The 21,059-nt window shown below is 47.2% G+C and overlaps 1 protein-coding gene across 2 annotated transcripts in view; it reads left to right on the plus strand.

Moving 5' to 3' along the window:
- Positions 1 to 328: 328 nt before the first annotated feature.
- The window catches only part of LOC118836074 (zinc finger protein 2 homolog), a 45,641-nt gene continuing 24,910 nt past the window's right edge, over positions 329 to 21,059 (plus strand). The window contains exons 1-5 of one of the 2 annotated variants that reach the window (XM_036743426.1): positions 329 to 407; positions 1,530 to 1,762; positions 4,556 to 4,682; positions 5,777 to 5,872; positions 13,753 to 15,450. In XM_036743426.1, the coding sequence (XP_036599321.1) occupies positions 1,730 to 1,762; positions 4,556 to 4,682; positions 5,777 to 5,872; positions 13,753 to 15,450 (1,954 nt within the window). In that variant the 5' untranslated portion in view covers positions 329 to 407; positions 1,530 to 1,729. The remainder of the gene's footprint in view (positions 408 to 1,529; positions 1,763 to 4,555; positions 4,683 to 5,776; positions 5,873 to 13,752; positions 15,451 to 21,059) is intronic. The other variant, XM_036743425.1, reaches the window with a different exon arrangement.

The following is a 21,059-nucleotide window of genomic DNA, read 5'->3' on the forward strand; positions in this document are numbered from 1 at the left end:
AGGGAGATTATTGCTAAGGGACTCTCCCAGATGACCAGCTGTGTGGGTGGAGGCCCAGGTGGAATTTGAGCCCTGGGGTGGAGTTTGGCGGCCTGGGAGGGGAAAGGAGTTGATGCAGTGACCAAGGCATTCCACATGATGGAGAGAGGAGAAGCAGGCAAGGGTCTGAGCACCTGGCTCTGGGAGCCACTGGAGGAAATGGAAGATCCCGGGGTCACAGCAGGAAGGGGCAGGGCAGGGCTGTGGGACTGAGAGGACCCGCCCAAAGTGGGCTGGCTGGAAGCAGGAGCCAGTGGAGCTGACGTCAGGCAGCTTTCTTTCTTTGGAGCTGTGACTTCACTGCCTCCTTCCCTCAGAGCTGAGATCTGCGTTCCTACAGGAAGCCAGCTCTGTGCCTGCAGCTCCAGGTAGGTCTGAGCCAGGAAGCTATGCAGCCCTAGGCTTCTGCTGGCCGCCCTTTCCTCCCCATGTGGCCTCCTGCTCAGGGTCCTCTGGGACTGCTAGGAGCCCTTGTCTCCCAAAGCCGGCTCCCTGGCAAGCTCCCAGCTTCTGCCTCCTGTCCAGGCTCCCCAGCCCCTCCCAAACGTCCTGGGGCCCCTTCCCCAGCTTTACCACTGAGTCACACTTGGCCGACCTTCAGACCTCCCCTTAGGGACCCAGGAGGACCTCCTTCAGCCTCCTTATCAGGACCCCAGTGTCCTGTCCCCCTGCCCCCAGCTCCCGTTCAGAGATTCGGATGTCCCCCCAGCAGCGCTAGCTCCCCGTAAGGACCAGGAATCCTGCCTCCTCGCATCCAGGACCTCCCCAGGCACCAAAGCCCCTGCCTGACCTCCCTCTCCTGGACCTGCACTCTCCTGCTGGTTCCCTGTCAGATCCCAGGCATTGGCTCCCTGCCCCCACTTTCCCTCCAGGGACCCAGATGAGCAGCCTCCAAGCCTAAGCTCCAAAGAGGGTCCCAGGAGCCCTCTCCAGCTCCTGGGTGGACCCAGGACACAGTCATTTTTCTTTCCCAGGCTCAGCTGCCCTCCTGGAACCCTTCTGTCACTCTGATGTCCTCTCTCCTCCCCCCACCCCCCCAGCTTTGTTATACTGACTTGACTCCCGGAGCTTTCTTTACCCACCTCCTGCCAGGTGACTGAATCCCAGACAGGATTGTGTCTCCCACCTCAGGCTTCCCCTAGTCATTCCTGCAGCTCCATCCCAGAGAAAAAGCCAAAACAGGACCCCTAGGCAATGCAGATGAAGTTGTGACACGGTTATCAGATTCAGGAAGTTGTACTGAGGGAGAATTTAGATTCTGTTTGTGTGTTCCTTGGGGAGAGGGGAGGCAAGAGGGCAGAGGACCAGTTGGAGGGAGAGCTCTGGGTTAGGGGTCACTGAGGTTCTGGCTGGTGTCCTCCCACCTGGGATCCCAAAGCCCCTTCTGCCTCTTGGTTCTTGGTAGGAGAATGGGGGAGGGGAGTAGTCTTCCCGTTTAGACCATCTTGATTGCCAAACCTGACCCTTCTGCTGCCTCTATCCCTCCATAGGTTGGCATCTCTCCCCTAAGGGCAGGGGTAGAGGCTTTGTAATTCCTGTGGGACTCCACCCTCTGTAAATCTCTGTGGGCCAGGCTCCTGCCCAGAAAGTGAAGGGAAAGACCTTCACCCCCTGGAATCCTTCAGCCTCCCCAGCTCAGCCTCCAGAGGACCTAGGCCTGGCCCAAGCTTGGAGCCTGGAGCCAGAGGGAATGGCCCCTGGGAGCTGCAGACCCCCAGCCCAGGTGAGTGCACTCTGTCCTCAGACTTGGCCAACATCAGCCAAAGAGGCCATTTCCAGTGACCCAGAGCATTATCTGTGAGGCTGGTAATACCTCACCTACGGATTGTTTCTTTATGAAGTAGGTATGAAGTTGAATGCAGAAGTAACAACACTGCCCTGCTCTCTCTGGTGTTTTAAACTGAGTTATTGGCCCTCTGGAATCTTTAGCATTGATCGTCCCCACCCCACCCCAACAACCCCCCCCACACCACGCCGCCCTGCCCACCACCACCAAATTAGTGCCTTGCTGTGTTTGTCTTTTAAGTTCATCTTTACTATAACTGAGTCACCACAGGGACATCCACTTCACTCTTTGGTCTCTATTTCTTTGACATGGTGGCTTTGCTCTCTTTTTGTAGGCCTAACACACACGGACACACACACACACACACACACACACACACACACCCCTTCTCCTCCTCCTCTTTGTTTCTTTTAACCCACCTCTCCCTTATAGCCCCTGAAGATCCAGGAAAGTCCCTGACCCTGAGTCCTGCCTGGCCAGGCCTAGAGCAGAGCCCTGGAAGCTCCCCCAGCCCTGGTCCTTGGCAGTGCTGTCAGCAAACCAGAGATTGTCCTCCTGGTGCTGCTCATGTCCTCCTGCCTCAGTCACACATATCTTCCCTGGTCCCTCTGAATGCTTCCCATTTACATGTTCTTGGGTGAAGTTCACAAGCATTTAGAAAGGGCAGGGACACTGCACTAACCTACTGTGGGTACAGAGGAAGGAAAAACCATTCCCTGGCCTCAGGGAGCTCCCAGTCTAATGGGGAGAAGACATGTCAGCAGCTTTGTCCAAACAAGCTCTCTGCGTTGTGGATAGGGGGCACCCTGAGAGGGAAGGCTCTATACTGGCCTAGCGTCTGAGGCAGCATCTGAACTCAGTTCTTCCTAACTCCAGCCAGCCAGAGAAAATGATGTGAACTGACAGATGGAGTGGCAAGGAGGCTGGTGTCATTGAGTCACTGAGGAGGTGGCAGGAAATACAGCTTTAAGAAGACTGGAATACCAGGTGATGTCTAGGTCATGGTGGGCTTTGAATGCAGGAGATTTTGTACTTGATCCCGGAGGTGGTAGGGAGCCATTGGAGGTTATTGAGTAGAGGAGTCACAGGATCAGACCTGTGATTTAGGAAAATTCCTTTGTTGACCAAATAGGGGATACACTGGAGTGGGGAGAGTCTTGAGGCCAGCTGAACAGCAGCAGGCCATAGCAACAGTCCAAGAATGAGACAATGAGATGCAGTACCCAGGTGGTTGCAGTATCAGAGGAGAGAAGGGGTGCATTTGAAAGATGTTGCAAGGTGCAATTCACAGGTTTGAAAGACAGCTGGGAGCAGAGCTAGGTCAGCTGGAATGGCTTTAGTTGAGAAAGGACTGTAAGGAGGGAGGGTTGACATGGGAGTGGTTGGGAGGTCAATAGTCAATTCACCATTTATTAAGTACCTACTGTGTGACATGCCCAGTGCTGAGGGCTGGGAAATGAAATTTAAAAAGTGAAAGACAGTCCCTGCCTTCAAGGAGCTTATAAAGTCTACAAGATGAGAGAAGGTCCCAGACATTGGGGCCCTGTGGGGAAGCCAGTCTCATTAAGTCCCAAAGTGGTGCAGCCATGTCAGAAATGAGGTGGGCCAGCTGGGCTCTCTCCTTAAGTAAAAGTTCATGGCCCAACCCCACAGTGGTAAAGGATGAGTGTGGAAGGGTGGAGAAGAAAAGGAAAAGAAGCTTGGAAGTTTCTGTTGGGAGTGAGTTAGGGACCCAACTGTCAGTCAGCAAAAGCCTGCCATCCTCCAGTGAGAGCCCCCACTGTGAATAAATGCTGTGAAGGGAAGAGCAGGGACTGAAAAAACTAGTGAAAAGGAAATTCTTAGGAATTTCCCAAAGTCAGAAGTGTCTGTAAATTCCCTAATTGTTCAGCAGATACATAATGGAAGTAAAGGAAGTTAAAAGTGAAATATAGATTGCAAATAAATCATAAATCTGTTGTTTTAAAAAACATAGCAAAATCATAAAAAAAAACAACAAAAAGAATTTTATCTGCATGATAGAGAATGAGCCAAAATAATACAAACTCAAGAAAGTTGAGTCAGGTCACTACACAATGGAAGTAGAAGAAAACGAGATGGAAGAGTATGAGATTCCTAGCACACTGGCCCAACACGTGTTCCACATTGAAGATGTTGGCAAAAAGGATGACATATCCCATGTGTCAGTGTATTTTCAGATCTGGCCAAGCTGTCCTGTGTGCTGTTCATCAGTCTGCTCTGATCCATTCTCTTGACTCTTGTTCTCTCAAATTCCAGAGTTTTAGGGGTCTTTTGACACACTTCATTTTTCATAAGGAAACTGGCAGTGTCATTCTCATTTCTTATTAACCTTGGTTAATAAAATATCACCTTCATAATAAGTGAAGAAAACCTCCTTTCCACTTCCTGGTCACTGATTTCTTTATCACTAAATACCACAATGAATGAATATATGCCATTAACAAATGAAAGCAACCATCCAGCAAAGGCAGGAGATGCTTTGGCCCTGACACGTCATACCCAGAGCCACCTCAAGCCTCCATACAATAACTGATGGCTGTTTTCCCCTTGGCTGGCAACAGTCTCATGCTGCTAAGTTTAGTCCAGAATGTGATTGGTGTTTCTCTGCTTTCATCTGGATGAGACCTTACTTCAGGCACTCAGGCAATTGGACTAGATCAATTCTGAAGTGTCTTTCAGCTCTAAGTCCTATGGTTTTTGATGGTTTAGGATTTGGTGACATTCCAGGATGTGGCTGTGGACTTCACTGAGGAGGAATGGGGCCACTTGGACCATCTGCAGAAAGAGCTATACAAGGAGGTCATGCTGGAGAATGCCCAGAACCTGCTGTCCCTGGGTAAGGACACTTCCCCTGGAGCTATGAATTGACCATCAAAGGAACTGCCTTCCTGGTCTCCCTAGTGTTCAGGGTTTGGAGCAGTTTTCAGTGATTGAAAGGCCAAAATGTAGCTCTCTTGTGTCCAAGAGACAGGGTCCTCCTGCTGCCTGGTTTCCTGTAAAAGGTCTTAGCAGTGTGTAACAGGGAGCTGAGGGTTTCCTTCTTGCCCTTGAAGGTTACTGGTTCTTACTGGTTCTAGGCAGCCTGAGGTCAAAGATCAAGCCAGTGTTGAAGAATCTCAGACTTGGAAGTGAAGTGAGAGGTTGTACCTAGGCTGACCTCTCCCTGAACATGGATTAGGTCTGCCTAATCTCTACTGAGGCAGCTTTTCTTTGGAGAAGGACTGTGAAGGAAAGCCCCTTCCTCCCAAAGCAACCTCTTCCCCTTTGGGTTGGGTCTGGTCTTTGGAAGGTTCTTCTTGTTGACAAACACAAATTTGGGCCTCACAGCTCCTGGCCTTACCATCAGATGCCTGGTATTGCAAAGGTGTCCTTGGGCTTCCTTCTTAAATCCTCAGAATTCTAGCACAAATGATGGGAAGGGAAGGGAATATAAGCATTTATGTATACCTACTATGTGCCTGCATTGCACCAAAAATGTTTTTTAATTTGATCCTCATAACATGCCTGTCAGTTAGATGCTATTATCATCCCCATTTCACAGTTGAGGAAACTGAGGCAAGCAGTGGTTAAGTGACTTGCCTTGGGAACTTTGCTAATAAGTGTTTGAGATCAGATTTGAACTCAGAACTTCCTGAATCCAGGACAAAGTCTCTCTGCGCTGCAATGCCAGCTGCCTCTTCTCTTCCAGGTAATGGAATCTGTGGGTTCAACTCATCCTTCTATGAAGGAAGTGGAGAAAACAGAATTTCCTGCTTCCAAATTGGCTTTCACATGATCTCCTTCCCCTCCCCTACCATGGCTTCCAACAATAAATATCATGGCAGAGGTTCTTGTGACCTCCTGGGATCCTTCTTTCCTGTCCCTTTTCCCTAGAGAAAGCTTAGTTACCAATGCCTCTCCATCCCCGTCCCTTCCTTATCCCATGCCCAGGACTTCCAGCTCCCAGAGAAGGTTTGATCTCCCATTTTGGACAAGAGGAAGCACCATGGGCACTGGAGCAAGAAGACCCCAGAACCTCCTGTCCAGGTGAGTGAGGGGAAAGGAGGTCTGTGAGGGCTGTCATCCAAGGGGTAGCTACATGCCACAGTGAAGGCAGTGCTAGATTCGGGGTTAGGAAGACCTGGCTTGCCCTTCTTTTTCAGACACTTTTTAGCAGTAAGATCCTGAGAAAGGCACAGAACCTCAGTTTCCCCATCTGTGAAATGAAGGGGTTGGATACCATGGCCTTTTTCTTCCCTTCCAGTGATTAAACTTATGACACTGTAAGATCTATTTTTTGAACTCTGGGTCATGGAGCTCTTCTGAAGGTATCCAGAAAGGCCCTAAGCTGTCACAGGTTGTTTACTTGACTATCTTCAAGTCAACATGCATTACTTAAGTGCCTACTACATGCCAGGACGCCTGCTTAGCTCCAAGGATTTAAACTAAGGCAAAAGGTATCCCCTAGTGTCAAGGAGCTCTCAGGCTAGTGGGGAAGACAACATGGACAGAGTCATATACAACATGGACAGTATAACCTATATACAGGTTAATTTGGAGCTGGTCAAGGGAGGGAAGGCACTTAGATTAAGGATGTTTGGAAAAGCCTTATTGTGGAGGGTGGGCTTGAGATGGGGCTTCAGAGAAGCCAGGGGGAGCACTCCAGGCATGAGAGGCAGCCAGGGAAAGCCCATGGAGACTGGGGATGGTTTGTCCTGTTCAAGGCATAGAAAGGAGGACTTTGGTACTGGATTATAGTATATATGCAGTGGACATGAGATGAAATAAGACTGGAAAGGGAGGAAAGGGGCAGAAGAAGAAAGGCCCTAACAGCCCAACAGTAGACTTTATATGTCATCCTCATGCTAGGGAGCCACTGCAGTTTATTGAGGAGGCAGTGACATGGTCAGATATGAGCTTAAGGAAGGTGAATTTCACAGCTGGGTAGAGCATGGAATGTTCTAGGGAGAGACTCAAGACAGTGAGACCAAACAGCAGGTTTTTTCCACACTGGAGGTATGAGGTAATTGTGGTCTGAACCTAGAAGGTGGCTGTGTTGGGAGAGAAGGGGGGGAGGGGGTGCAGGGGGTGTATGTGAGAGATGATACCAAGGTGGAATCAACAGGACTTTCCAAAAGATTGAAGATGGAGGGAGGGTGATGGTATGAGCATGAGAGATGGTGAGCAGTGGATGACATCTCTTTTATTTGTCTGGACAATGGACAGTGTGACCTAGATAGTGTTAGAAAAGTAGGAAGATGGGAGGGTTGGGGGAAAGATAATGAGGTTAGTTTGGCTCATGGTGGAAGGAGACCCCAAAGAGAGGAGTGTCACCAAAACCTAGAAGAAAGGGAGTATCAAGGAAAAGAGGATGTGTGATGACATCAGAAGCTGCTGAGAGGTTAAGAAGGATGAGGACTGAGAAAAGGGCCTTTGGTTTAGCAATTAGATCACCAGTCACTTTGGAGGGAGGTGTTTCAATTGACCAGTGAAGCTGAGAGCCAGAACGCAGTATTTTGTAGGAAGTAAGAGTAAAGGAGTTGTAGACCCAAGTGTAGATGGCCATGTCTAGGTGTTTAGCCATGTGAAGGGTTAAGGGAATAGAAGATCTTCCCTGTACCATTAATAGCTCCATATGACCACGTGTTCCCTTTTTGCTTTGGAACGGGTACTTTCCCAGGTCTAAGGGTACACAGGTATTTCAATTACTGATATCTTGCTGCTTTGAACTCTGGCCCAGTTCACAGTTGTGATATATTCCAGGTTGAGTCACATAGAGCCCATCAGGTGAAAACTATATATTAAGGGAGATTTATATTGCCTTGAGAGAGGAAGCGTGCTTAGTGGGAGGCTCACATATGGAAGGATGTTTGGCTGTTATCAAGAGCCCTGAGAACCCCTTGACTTGAATCCATATGTTGGTTCTCTCTCTATCTGGTAATGTATATGGAGAGGAGACCTCTCATACCAACCTTTGTGAGAACTCTGGAACACTGGGACCTCTGACAGAGAGGGGACTTTTGATACCAACATTTGAGGGAACACTGGAACACTGGACTAGAATAAAATACTAAAGGAAAGTATGAGGTTTAGTGAGACTGGGATAGTTGTCTGTTGTTTTCCAATTACTGTATTATTTTGCTGGGCCCAAAGTCCAGACCGGAGCAGCCAGGTTGGGGGAGGACGAGCTACCCGAGAGTTGGGGTGGTGTGGGACAGAGGCAGAAGCTGGGATAGGGGCCCCTGGAGCCTGTTGTGCCTGGACCCAGGGAGGAGCAGAGAGAGCTTGGAATCGAGCAGTCCCTTCCCCTGTGAACTGGAACATGGAGCAGGAGCAGAGAACTGCCTGCCTGTGAACCCAGGCAGGAGCCGGGCATTGGTCCCTGGGCCTCCAAGAGGAAGAACCCCAGAACTCAGTACTCAGCCTTGAGGTGAGATGGAAGCTTTGGAGCAGGGAAGGAGCAGTGAGCTTACTTTTCTGCCAGGCCCCCTGGGATATGTTGGGACCCAGAGTATGGAGTTGTCTATGGTGGGATGGGGGAAGTCCTGTGGTCCCCTAGGACTTACCCAGTTGGCTTTGTTGCCTAGCTACTCCTCAGGCCTTGGAAGCTGGGGCTGCAGCAGTATTGGGAGGAGAACTCTTTGTCTCATTTGAGCATGTGTGTACCTGACAGTGGCAGGTGGGAGCCTGCAACAGCAGTGTGGGGAGAAGGACACACCCCCAAGAGGACTGTACTTGGACGCTTTGTTTTGAATTGAGGGGATTGTGATCTACTGTCACCTAGGGGTGGAGTGTGTTGTGTTCTCTGCTGCCTCTGAGGATGTCCTGTGTTAGGGAAGACCCTGGCCTGGAATCCCCTGATTGTATCAATAAGGATAAGGTGGGGGGTATGCTATATTATGTTATATACTTTGTTTCTCTTTAAGGTCATATGGCCACCCTGGTGATAAGTTATGTTGTTATCAACTGCGAATGCTTTGGTTTCTTGAATAAGGTTTAGTTTTGAGTAAATAGAGAGTTCTTTATATTTTGAATTTCAGCCCTAAATTAATATGTATATATTCACAGCAGCAGCCCTCAAGTGTGCTGTGTTGTTTGGTGTTACACCATGAAAGAAAAGAGAATGAGGATGATATCTAGTGTTGATGGATGCATAACGTGAGGGTTTTTTGAGGCCAGAGGACAAATGGTTTCATTTGTGGCAGTAGGAAAGGAGCCAATAGAAAGGGAAGGACTGAAAATTCATGAGAAAATGGAGATGGTAGAGTAGGGAATATGCTGCAGGAGCAAATGGGATGGAATGGGATCACTGGGACATGTTTGCCTTATCAATCAGGAGGGGGCCCTCTTCGTGAGAGAAAGGGATAAAGGAGGAAAAGAAGGCGTCTGGTTTATGTGAGATAAGGAGAGTTCTTGGTCAGTGTCCATTTGTTTCAGTGAAATATGAAGCCAAGTTCTCAGCTGAGAGGGTTGGTGGGAGCAAGCCATGTGGGACGGTTTGGGAGGAATGAAAAGATCTGGCATGTTGAGTGGGAATGGGAGTCAGGGAGATGTCAGAGGATTCAATTGCATTGTCCTGGTCAGGGCCCAGCTGAGAAGATGTTACCGAAATTTGTAGTAGACCCAGGCAACCTGGTTTCATGGTTTTCTCTCTTTTTATTTAGCAGCACATGAGTAGGACCAATGACTAGTGTCTTACCTTAACCCAAGGCTGAGGCTTGCATAAGTCATCAATCCAAATTCCTTTCATGATCTTTATGGTCCAGTCTTTGTCTGCCTTCTTGTAGAATCATTGGCCAGATCCATGTAGGTGACTGCCACCCTGTATTAGGAGGGCAGAGTTTATAATCTCAAAGAGGATCATATACATGTCTGAAAGGTTCGGAACCGCTGGATATAAGAAACTCTCAAAGTAGAAGGCAGAAGAATCAAAACATATATTTAGGCTCCACAGTAACCAACCCATGAACCAGCAACCCCATTTTGATATATTGATCAAAAGCTTCTAGGCCCAATAAGTACGCCTCGAAAGAGTAACCAGGAGGCTACAGAGAAGCATGAGAAATACTGATACCTCGATCCTGTGCCCATCGGTGGGTGGCCTGGACCCCTAAATGGCCAGCAGTCTGGTGGACCCATCTTGCTAAGGCTGGGTCATCAGTTGGAGTCGGAGTAGGGACAATACATTCAGTAGCAATCTTTGCTAGTCGATCCGCATGTGCATTGTACTCACGTTCTGGTGTGGTCAGGGTCGCATGAGCATCAACATGAAAAACTGACATATCTGTAACCAAAGACATGTCCCATATATTTTCCCATAACTCTTTACCCCAAACTTGTTTGCCATGAATCTCCCAATTCTGATTCCTCCATATAGGCATCCACGTAGCTAATCCATTAGCTACCGCCCACGAGTCAGTAAATATATGACACTGTCCTCCTTTCTCTGCTCTGATGGCCTGATGCACTGCCATCAGTTCAGCATATTGGCTACTTCCACCTATCCCAGAACTTTCCAGAGGTCGCCTTGTACAGGGGTTATAGGCTACTGCTTTCCAATGTCTCTTCTGTCCTAAATATTTTGCTGTCCCATCAGTAAACCAAGCATGTTTCTTCTGTTCTTCGTTTAGTCCGTCATATCCATTATTCCATTTCACTAAGGATGGTACCATCTGTTGCTTAGATTCAAGGGGCTTTTCATTCCTCTCAGTATCAATGTTCACCACAGATTCATGTAAAGCAGAAACTCCATTTTTGCCTGCTCTGGATCTATTCTGAATATACCACTTCCATTTGACTATGCTTGCCTCTTGTGCATGTCCAATTCTGTGAGAAGCTGGGGTACTCATTACCCAAGTCATAATTGGAATTCCAGGCCTTAATACCACTTCATGACCCAGAGTTAGTTGCTCAGTTTCTACTAAAGCCCAATATGCAGCTAACAGCTGCTTCTCAAAAGGTATATATTGCACTCCAGATGAGGGCAGTTTCCTTGACCAAAAGCCTAAAGGTACACTTCGGCTTTGTTGTTTTTGCCACAGACTCCAATTTGCATAGTCATCTTGTACAGTCACTTGTAACTCCATTGGCCCATTTTGCATAGGCCGTAAGTCTAGAGCTAATTGGATAGCAGCCTTTGCTTCCTCCAAAGCTCTACTTTGTTCAAGGCCCCAATCGAATTCATATTTCTTTCTGGTGACTTTATACAAGGGTTTTAAAATCTGTCCCAAATGTGGGATGTGGTGTCTCCAATAACCAAATAGCCCTATGAACTTTTGGGTCCCTTTCTTATTGGTAGGGGTGGGAAAATCCTGGATTTTTTGTCGAGCTTGTGGGAGAATTTCTCGCAGTCCTCTATTCCACTGTATTCCCAACAATTTTACAGTTTGAGCTGGCCCTTGAACCTTTGCGGGGTTGTAAGGTACACCGGGGAAAGCACAGGTTCTTTCAATCTGCTTAAGCAAGGTGAAGGGGTTGACCAGGAAAGCACAGGTTCTTTCCATCAGCTTAAGCAAGGGAAGCAAGGTGAAGGGGCCGACAAGCTTACTCCAGTCCAACATACAAACAGCATTCAGTTCAGGGGAAAAAGCCAAACTAGTCAAGGCCACTTGTTGACTAAGTGCTAAGGAGCCCATTTTTGGTTGCCAACACACACCCTCAGTTTGGGGAGCAGGCAGGTAGAGGTTCCCAGGTGTCCCAGAGCAGGACACCCTCCAGCAGCCTTTGGATCACCAGTATTTGGTCTGCTCAGGTCCCATCCACATTAGAAATAGACAAAGGTAACTCCTTGCAGGTTATAAGGTGAAAGAGACAGAAGGCAGGAGTGAGGCCAGAACCCACATGTGACCAAAGGGGAGAGACTAGATTCCAGGGATTGTGGTAGAGGTCAGGGCCTTTTATGGGCCTGGGCCAAGATAGCCCATCAATTAACATTCCTTAAGTGCCTGCTATGTTCTAGGCACTGTGCCAAGCTCTGGGGATACAAAGAAAGGCAAAAGCCCATCTCTGTTAAGGAGTTCACAGTCTAGTATGGAAAATGGAGATGGTTTGCGAAGAGGCAACAGATCACAAGCCTCAGTCTTAGCTGATCCAGGGAAAAGAGGGTATTTTGGTGAGGAAACACATGAAATTCAGCAGGGACTTAAATATATGCAAGCAGAGACATTGGCAATTCACAAAGGAGAGCAGAGCTGAGGAGAAGATAGTGAAAATAATAATAATAGCCAACAATTACGTAGAACCTCATCTGTGCCCAGACTTTACAAGTATTGTTTGATTTGATCATCGTGAGAATCTTAGGAAGTAGGTGGTATTGTCATCCCCATTTTACAGATAAGGAAACTGAGGCAAATGGCCACACTGTGACTTGTCCAGGGTCACATTGTTAGTAAGTTTCTGATCTGGAATTTGGGTCTTCTTGCCTTCAGGCCCCACTCTCTATCTATTGTACCACCAGCTGCATTTAGGTTTATAACCAGAATGCAGTGAAATTGTTCCTTCCCATGTGAATGAGGTGGGAAATGGCAGGAGAATTTTATGAGTTATCTTGCTGAGAGTTGAGAATTTTTGGTTTTTGGCTCTATGCAGTCAACAAAATGAACAACATGGATTGGTGTTTTTCTACTGGCCAATGATAAGTATTGTATTAAATACTAAATGTAGTTGAAGGTCAATTGCATGTATTTTTTTTAAACAATATTTATATGTAAAAAAACAAAGAACTTTTCTAAGGAAAGAATCTCGTTAGATATAATTGTCTTCTTTCTACCACTGGCACACTGGCTCTGCTCTCACATAAACTCTGCTGGGTGACTGAACCATGGTGCCAACAAATTCCTTTGGAAAGCTGCTCGATGGAAGAGTGTTAACTTAAGTACAGGACAAATCTAAGTCAGAAAATAGCTGTAAGACTGTAGTGAGGACCAATATAAGGAGTATTTTTGTAGAGTGATTGCGATTGTCCATGTTGGTGTCAAGATCACTTGTAAGGCATTCACGGCTTCCAAGGAGCCTGCAATCTTTGCACGTATTTGTAGCACCTGGATCTGGTGATGACCCTGCTGATGAGCTGTGCTTACAAAGTAACCTGGGAATGACTACTACAGTGTAGTGACAGCAATCAAATGACCACAAGTGCATGCCTGGGACCATCCACTGGGAATCCATTTGCACTTGAATTTCAGACCTTTCTGGCTCTTGGGAAACAATTTGATGTTGGATTGAGCATCTGAAGGAACATGTTGCACTTAGAAGTGGTCAGGGTTTGGTGTAATCACTGGGTGCCTGATCACTGTAGTTAGGAATTACTGCAGAAAGAAAACTATTATACTTAATCATATATATGCCTGTAGTCCAAGAGGAAAATGTATTTTATTGTTATCTTATAATATTTATAACAAAATTGGGCAATTATTTTCTCTTAAAGGTTCCATTAAAGAATATTTAGCTCAAACCCCATAGACCATTATGATGAAGACCCAAAGGGTTTTCAGCCACCAAAAAGCCAAGGCTTCAATAGGACCAATAGTGAAGCGTGCTGTCCACTTCCTGAGAGAAGGATGACAGAATCAGGGCCCTTTATGAGAGTTACTGCTTTTGGATAAGAAATGTTTAGATTTTTAAATTTTTTAGATTTTTTGGTCAGGCCACTCTGTCATCATGAGCTCTTGGCTTGAGTTGGGAATGTCATAAACATGCTGGTCCTGCCTGTGTGGCAGGCTTGTTGTGAGTATCCAATATTATTGTGTGTGAAGCTCTTTGTCAATTAAATCATCCTGGGCATGTGAACTAATGGCACTTTCAAATGACTGAGGACTTCTTTTTCCCTAGGGAAACAGATTACAGATCAGTTACTTTGTGTCAATGGAGGGAAGACGATGTATTTGTGTATATGAGCATGTGTCACTATATATATTTCTTTGCTTCAGATGGAGAGACAAGGCTTGACATGAGGAAGGCTACTGCCAAGTTGAACATTTCTTCAGAAGAATCACGACAGCAAAGATTCATGAAACCTGGTCCCTGTGACTCAGATATCACGATGGAGAAAAAACAAAAGAGTCACTGTGCATTTGATCAAGATGGAAAGAGTTTTAGACAATGTTCAGCCCTAATTCAGTGTAAGAAAATGACCTCAGGGAACTGCTGTTCACAGGATCATAAATATAGGGAGTGCTTTACTGAACCAGTAGAGGTGGTTGATTCTCATGTGAAGCTTCCTAAAATGCGAATTTATAGGTGTGAGAAGACCTTCAGCTTGAACTCAGAACTAATTAGATCTCAGAAAAGCCATACTGGAGAAATGCTTTGTATCTGTAATGAGGGTGAGAAGGCATTCAGTCATAATTCAAAGGTCATTGACCACCAGATAATTCAAAATGGTAAGCAACAATATGGATGTAGTTTATGTGGTAAAGCCTTTAAGCAACACTCATCCCTTATTTCCCATCAGAGAACTCATACTAGAGAGAATTCTCATGAGTGTCATGAATGTGGTAAAACTTTCAGTGAAAACTCATCCCTTAATTTACATCAAAGAAGATATGCCAGAAAGAAAATTTTTGAATGTAATCATTGCAGAAAAACTTTCAGACAAAAGTCCCGTCTTGCTGCACATCAGAGAATCCACAGTGGAGAGAAACCTTATGAATGTGATAAATGTGGAAAGGCTTTCAGACACAGCTGCAGTCTTGCTGCACATCGGAGAATCCACACTGGAGAAAAACCTTATGAATGTAATCATTGTGGAAAGAGCTTCACACAGAGGTCAATTCTTGCTAATCATCAGAAAATCCACACTGGAGAGAAACCTTATAAATGTAATCAGTGTGGAAAGAGTTTCAGACAGAGAGCCAATCTTGCTGAACATCAGAGAATCCACTCTGGAGAGAAACCTCCTTATGAATGTAATCAGTGTGGAAAGACTTTCAGCTTCAACTCCAAACTTACTGATCATCAGAGAATCCACACTGGAGAGAAACCTTATGAATGTAATCAGTGTGGAAAAGCTTTTAGACTCAGCTCCCATCTTGCTCTACATCAGAAGATCCACACTGGAGAGAAACCTTATGAATGTAATCAGTGTGGAAAGTCTTTCACAATTAGTGGCAATCTTGCTACACATCAGAGAATCCACACTGGAGAGAAACCTTATGAATGTCATCAGTGTGGAAAGAGTTTCAGACACAGCTCAAGTCTTGCTAATCATCAGAAAATCCACAGTGGTCAGAAACCTTATGAATGTCATCAGTGTGGAAAAACTTTCAGCGGCAACTACAAATTTGCTCTGCATCAGAGAATCCACACTGGAGAGAAACTTTATGAATGTAATCAATGTGGAAAGACTTTTACAATCACTTACTACCTTGCTCTACACCAGAGAGTTCATACTGGAGAGAAACCTTATGAATGTAATCAATGTGGAAAGACTTTTACATATAGCTCAAGCCTTACTAAACATCAGAGAATCCACACAGGAGAAAAACCTTATAAATGCAATCATTGTGGAAAGGCTTTTACACAGAGGTGGACCCTTACTAAACATCTGCGAATCCACACTGGAGAAAAACCTTATGAATGCAATCAGTGTGGTAAAGCTTTCCGACAACAGTCATCTCTTATTAACCATCAGAGAATTCATAATAGATAGAAATCTCATCACTGTCCTGAATGAGAAAAGGCATTCAGATGGAGTACAGAGCTCATTAGATTCATTCTTCAGATATGTTCTATATTGACTCAATGTAGGAAAACCTTTACAGATCATCTCTTTATATCAGATGATTCATAGTGGAGAAAAACTGTGAATGTGCTCAATGGGGACATGTGTGTTGCATGTATTATATTTATAGTAAATGTTATAATAAATTTAATAGAATGAGCTCATTTTTTATTTCATGGTTGTGAATTTTAGAATAAAAAATCTAGTACCAATAGTTTCCTCTTCCACCATTTTTTCCAATTTTGAGGGCATTCTCTCTCTTGGATATAATAATTTTATTGTTCATTTCTGATGTAACATTTGCTATAACTGAGGATAACCCACATAAGACATGCCCTAGAAGTAAGTGGGACAGGGAAGGGCTTCCTGGAGAAGGTGGGATTTTAGCTGAGACTTGAAAGAAACCAGGGAGGACAGGAGGGGTGAGGATGAAGATGAGAGCCAGGCATGGGGGATGAAGAGGAGAGTAGGCAAGGGGGATGGCCCGAGGGAATGCCTGGAGTGGGGACATGGAGGATGTTGTGTGAGGAACAACCAGGAGTCCAGTAGCACTGGATCAAAAGTACATCATGGGGTGGTATAAGCAGTGTAACAGGACTGGAAAGGTGGATGGGGCTAAAATGGGCTCTGGATGCCCAACTGAAGATTTTGTATTTGCTCCTGGAAGGCAATAGGGGGCCAGTGCAGTTTGTTGAGTAGATGTTGACATGGTCAGATCTGTGTTTTAGGAAATCATTCCCAGCAGCTATTGCCATGGTCCAGATATGAGATGATAAGGATCTGTACCAGGGTGGGGCCTGAGTCAGAGGAGAGAAAGGGATTTTAGAGAGAAGCTGCTGAGGTGAAGTCAACAGGCTGGAACAACAGCTTGGATGTTGGCGGGGTGTGGAGAACAGCCAAAGATAAGGGAGTGAGGAGTCAAGCAGGACATCTAGGCTGTGAGTCTGGGGGACGGGGTGTGAGTGGTAATAAGGAAATTCAGAAGAGGGGAGGATTGCTGGGGTAGGGGGTAAAGATGATGAGTTCAATCTTGGAAATGTTGAGTTTAAGATGGCTGCAGGACATCCAGGTGGTGATGTCCAAGAGGCCCCCAAGAGATTGAGACTGGAGGTCGCAGGGAGGGAAGAGCTGGATAAGGAGATCTGAGAATCCTCAGCACAGACATGATCAGTGATCCATGGGAGGGGAGGAGATCCCACAAGAAGAGGGAGAATAGGACCCAGAGCAGAGCTGAGTGGGGCATCCCTGGTCACAGAGTGAGTGGGTGTGATGTGGACAAAAATCTGGCAGAGGACCTGGAGAAGGATGGGTCAGAGGGAGCAGAACTGAGAGAGGAGGTGGATAGACAGTCATAGCCTGCAGAGAGGGAAAGAAGGATGATGAATTTGCAGTGATGAGCCCTTAATGACCTGGGAGAGCCCCAAAAATGCTCTGCCCCCTCCCTGCTAGCCCTTGGGTCCCTGTAGGAATCAACTCTGGTCTTCTTACAGGAAGTCTTTCCCAGTCACGCCAGCTATTGATGCCCTGTTCCCATAACCTCCAGCCTTCTCTATCTAGACACACTCACATACACACACAAACCCCATTTCTATGAAGTATCCCCTGTTAGAATGGGAGCTCCTTGGCCCAGGCGATCTTTTAGCCTTCTTGGCATCACTGCAACTTAGCCCTGCACCAGCACACAGTAGGTACTTCATGCACTTTTGTGGGTGCACACAGTAGGCACTTCACAGGCTTTTGCAGATGCACAAAGTAGGCACTACATGCAATTTTGCAGATGCACACAGTAAGCACTTCATGCATCTTTGCAGATGCATACAATAGGCACTTCTCAGGTTGTTGCAGATGCACACTGTAGGCACTTCATTCAATTTTGCGGCACACAGTAGGCACTTCATGCACCTTTGCAGATGGCAGGCTGCCTAGTGAAGGAGCACGTGAGCAGCCAGGAGTCCCAGGCTCCGAATCACAGAAGGCAGGTTGGGGTCTTTCCTGCTTTGGGAACAGCCCCCTCCGGGGGAAGGCTTTAGGATGGAAACCACCTGGGGGAAGCGGGTGGGCTCCTCAGTCTGGAGAACTAAGGAGTCCTGAAAGTGACCAGGGAATGTCCTCCCGCTCTTCTCCCACCCCCAGCCTGCTCCTAACTCCGGTGGGGACCAGAGTCCAGCCTGACGCCCACAGACCTCATCAGGGGTCAGTAAGGGGGGAGGGTCTGGTGGAAGGGGGGCAGGGGGACAGAAGTTCCTGACACTGGCCGGGTCAGAGGGATTAGGAGACCGTGGAGACCCCAGGGGAAGGGAGGGCCGGGCTCAGGGAGGGGACATGAAGGCTTCCCGCAGGTGCTGCAGAGGATGGAGGAGAGAACTGGGGGTCGCAGAACCAGAGGCTTTGAGGGGCTGAGTCAGGGCCAGGCTGGGGGAGGGGCAAGACTGCCTCGGTCCAGTCCTGGGAGGGAGGGGGCGGGAGAGGCAGGGTTGGAAAGGGGGAGACTGGCGGGGGGCAGGGGGGGGGTGTGGGGGAATTTGCAGGTGGAGGCGAGGGAGTTCCTTTGGTTCCAGCAAGGAGGGACCGGTTAGGGAGAGTCTTGGGGGAGCAGGGTGGGGTGGTGGGGGTGGGGCCAAGTTCCAGCGGGCCTCAAGACTCCCGGTCTCGGGGATGGGGGGAGGTGTCAAGGCTCCAGGATGCGGGGGCTGATTGGGGAGGACTCGGAAGTGGTTAAAAAAAAAGAGGGAGGGGAAGGGGGAGGGAGGGAAGAGGGGAGATCATGCGCCTGCTGTGGAGGGGAGGAAGCGGAAATGGCGGGTCGCGTGGCCTTCTGGGAAACGTAGTCCGGGGGTTGCGCATGCCCAGAAGAGAAGGCTCCTGGGTGGGAGGCGTATCCCGCTCCGACCCCCCTTTTTTGCGGGATCCTCAGGCCCCGGAGCTTCCTCCCCTCCTTCGTTCGCCTCCGGACCCCCCAGGTCGTCTTCCAGGAGAACCCCCAGACCCCAGCCCAGGACGCCCCCCTTCCTTCTCTCGTCAGGGGCCTATGGGGGGGAGGGGACTTTTACTTCCAAAATTGACCGTTTCCCGGATGATTCAAGGGCCCCCGGGGAGCCCCCACCTCAGCACAACCCCAGCTCCGGAGCCCCGGGGGCAGCCCCCTCCCCACAAGGAACGGTCTAGAAGCAGAAACATTCTCGTTCTAGGGCCTTGGGGAGACCGCGGCGCCCAGAGCCTATGACCGTGACCTTTAACCCGGCCTTATTTCTGATGAGGGCACAGTCTCTGGGAACCCCTTGAACTCTCCTTGAATCTTCCCACTCGACCTGGCCTTGGCCTGAGGCTATAACCATTAGGCCTGAATGCCTGCCTTGCCCAGCCCTCTGTTGTCCAGCTGTTTCCCACCCTTAATCCTGATCAAAATGTCTATACCCTAGCTCTGCTACCCTAGCCCTCTATTGTCTGTCATTTCCATGTAGCCTTCAGCTGTTTCGCACCCTGGAGTCTGACCTCCTCCTTAAGTCCCTCCCTAGACCCCTCCTCTGGTCACCCCGGACCACCCCTCAATCCCTCCCACAATCTTTGTGTATATGATCGCCATCTTGCCTCCATGAAGGGGGTCAGGTCCAATCTAGCTCAGATGGGTCTGGCCCGCTTTCCTTACAGGCATTACAAGGGGTGGGATCTCTTGGGGCAGGCCTACGTGGCTAACTCTTAATAAACTTTGTCTTTTCCCTTGGCTGAGAAAGCTTGAGTTGAATTCCTTCCGCAGGACCCGGTGTGTCGGTACATTGGGGTGTCGAGCACCCCTCACCCCTCACCTCTTCGATTTCGTCGGGGCTTATCCCGCCAGAGCCCAGAGAAGAAGAGGAGCCACATGGTGCAGAAGTGGAGGAACCCAGGATGGACTGTGATTGTGCTATTGGGAGTGTGGAAAATATTATACTATTTTATATCATTTTTAATTTCAAGTAGACCCAGAGCCTGAATTAATGAGTGACTGGATGAAGATCCAGGACCTGGGCTTCTTTGTTCTCTCTAAAAGTTTGCTCAGGAAATACCCTTACCTCTGTCAACAAGGCCGGATCATTAAGGACGTTACCCTAACCCCAAGAGAGATTACCTTGCTTAATATTCTACAGGCATATACTATGTTATGGAATGTAATGAGACACAGAGACGCTGGGCTGTAGTTTCAACCGACTTTTGTCAACATCCTTTACAACTCTATTCCATTAAGGAAAATCCTCTTCTTGTATCATGGTTAAACATACATGGGGGTCATAAAAATGAGGTCATACAGGCTTGCTAGCTCTGCTAAAATAACGTATATAAGTTTTCTCATTGCTTTGTTCAGGCAGCCAGAGTTTATACTCTGACTCCTTGTACGTACAAGTAGGCTAGCTCTGCTATGCTTTGAGGGAAAATAATAAACAACATGGATTTTTCTATCACCTAGCTCTGTTGTTTCCTTCAACCAAATTTTCAGGTTTAACAGGAGGAAGGAGGAAGGGGACGGTTCTGAGAATCCTGGGAAGATTCCTGTGAACTGATGCAAAGGAAAGTGAGCAATGATAGGGAATGAGAAAGGCTTCTGAAGGACTCGGAAAGGCAGAGGAGCCATTTGACCAGTGTGGACTCCAGGGGAGGAATGACACAGTAGTGGGCCCACCTCCCCTTAGGGAGGAAGAACTCAGGAAGGTTGTCCTTGGTCATCCATGTTTATAGCTGGGCTTTGGTGTTCTTTCTGTCTCACTTGGAGGCAGGTGAGAAGGGGAGGGGCGAGGTTTGCCCATTTTACAAAATCATTTCAGTGCAAGAAGAAAACACATTAAGGTATATTTCACAACTGTGGTTGGGAGAATTCTTGATCCAAAGTTGTTGGCTTTTTTTAATTCATAGATAATTCTAACTATGTACAAGTTAAAAGGTTTGAATGAAATAATTGAAAATCAAATAGGAAAAGAAATTGTGGAGTGGAGAATCTATCAAATGATTGTCAAATGAGATCGATGAAAGTCATTTATATCCAAGATCTAGAGAGAACTGATACTATGGGGAGAGCCATTGCCAATACACGTGAAAACATGTTCCAAAGAGGTAATAGAGAAAGGGATATTAAAAGAATTTTGACGTTTCTGGTGAGGCCTTGAACATTGGCAAAAATCACAAAAAAGATTTCATTTTTTAAAATGTTGAAATGCATAAACAGAAGAGCGCTTTATATACACGGCGCAACAGAAAGGACTGACCATGAAAGGGTTTGTATTACGCATAGCTTGATTTTTTTTTTACGTCGGTAAAAAACCCCAGCAATGTGGCACTTTCATAGTTGCCCTCTGTTCCAAGGGTGATTCCTTTGGCCTTCCTTTTCTAATCAGTGTGTGTATGTGTATTTTTATATATATGTATGTGTGCGCGCACAGAATATATACATATTCATGTGTATATATGTGTATATGTATATATGTGTGTGTGTCCATCCATTTCATTCTTTTCTTTTTTTCTTCGGGGAGGAGGGGAATTCTATTC

Source organism: Trichosurus vulpecula, chromosome 2 (assembly GCF_011100635.1).
Source record: "Trichosurus vulpecula isolate mTriVul1 chromosome 2, mTriVul1.pri, whole genome shotgun sequence".
In the NCBI taxonomy this organism is placed as follows: domain Eukaryota; kingdom Metazoa; phylum Chordata; class Mammalia; order Diprotodontia; family Phalangeridae; genus Trichosurus; species Trichosurus vulpecula.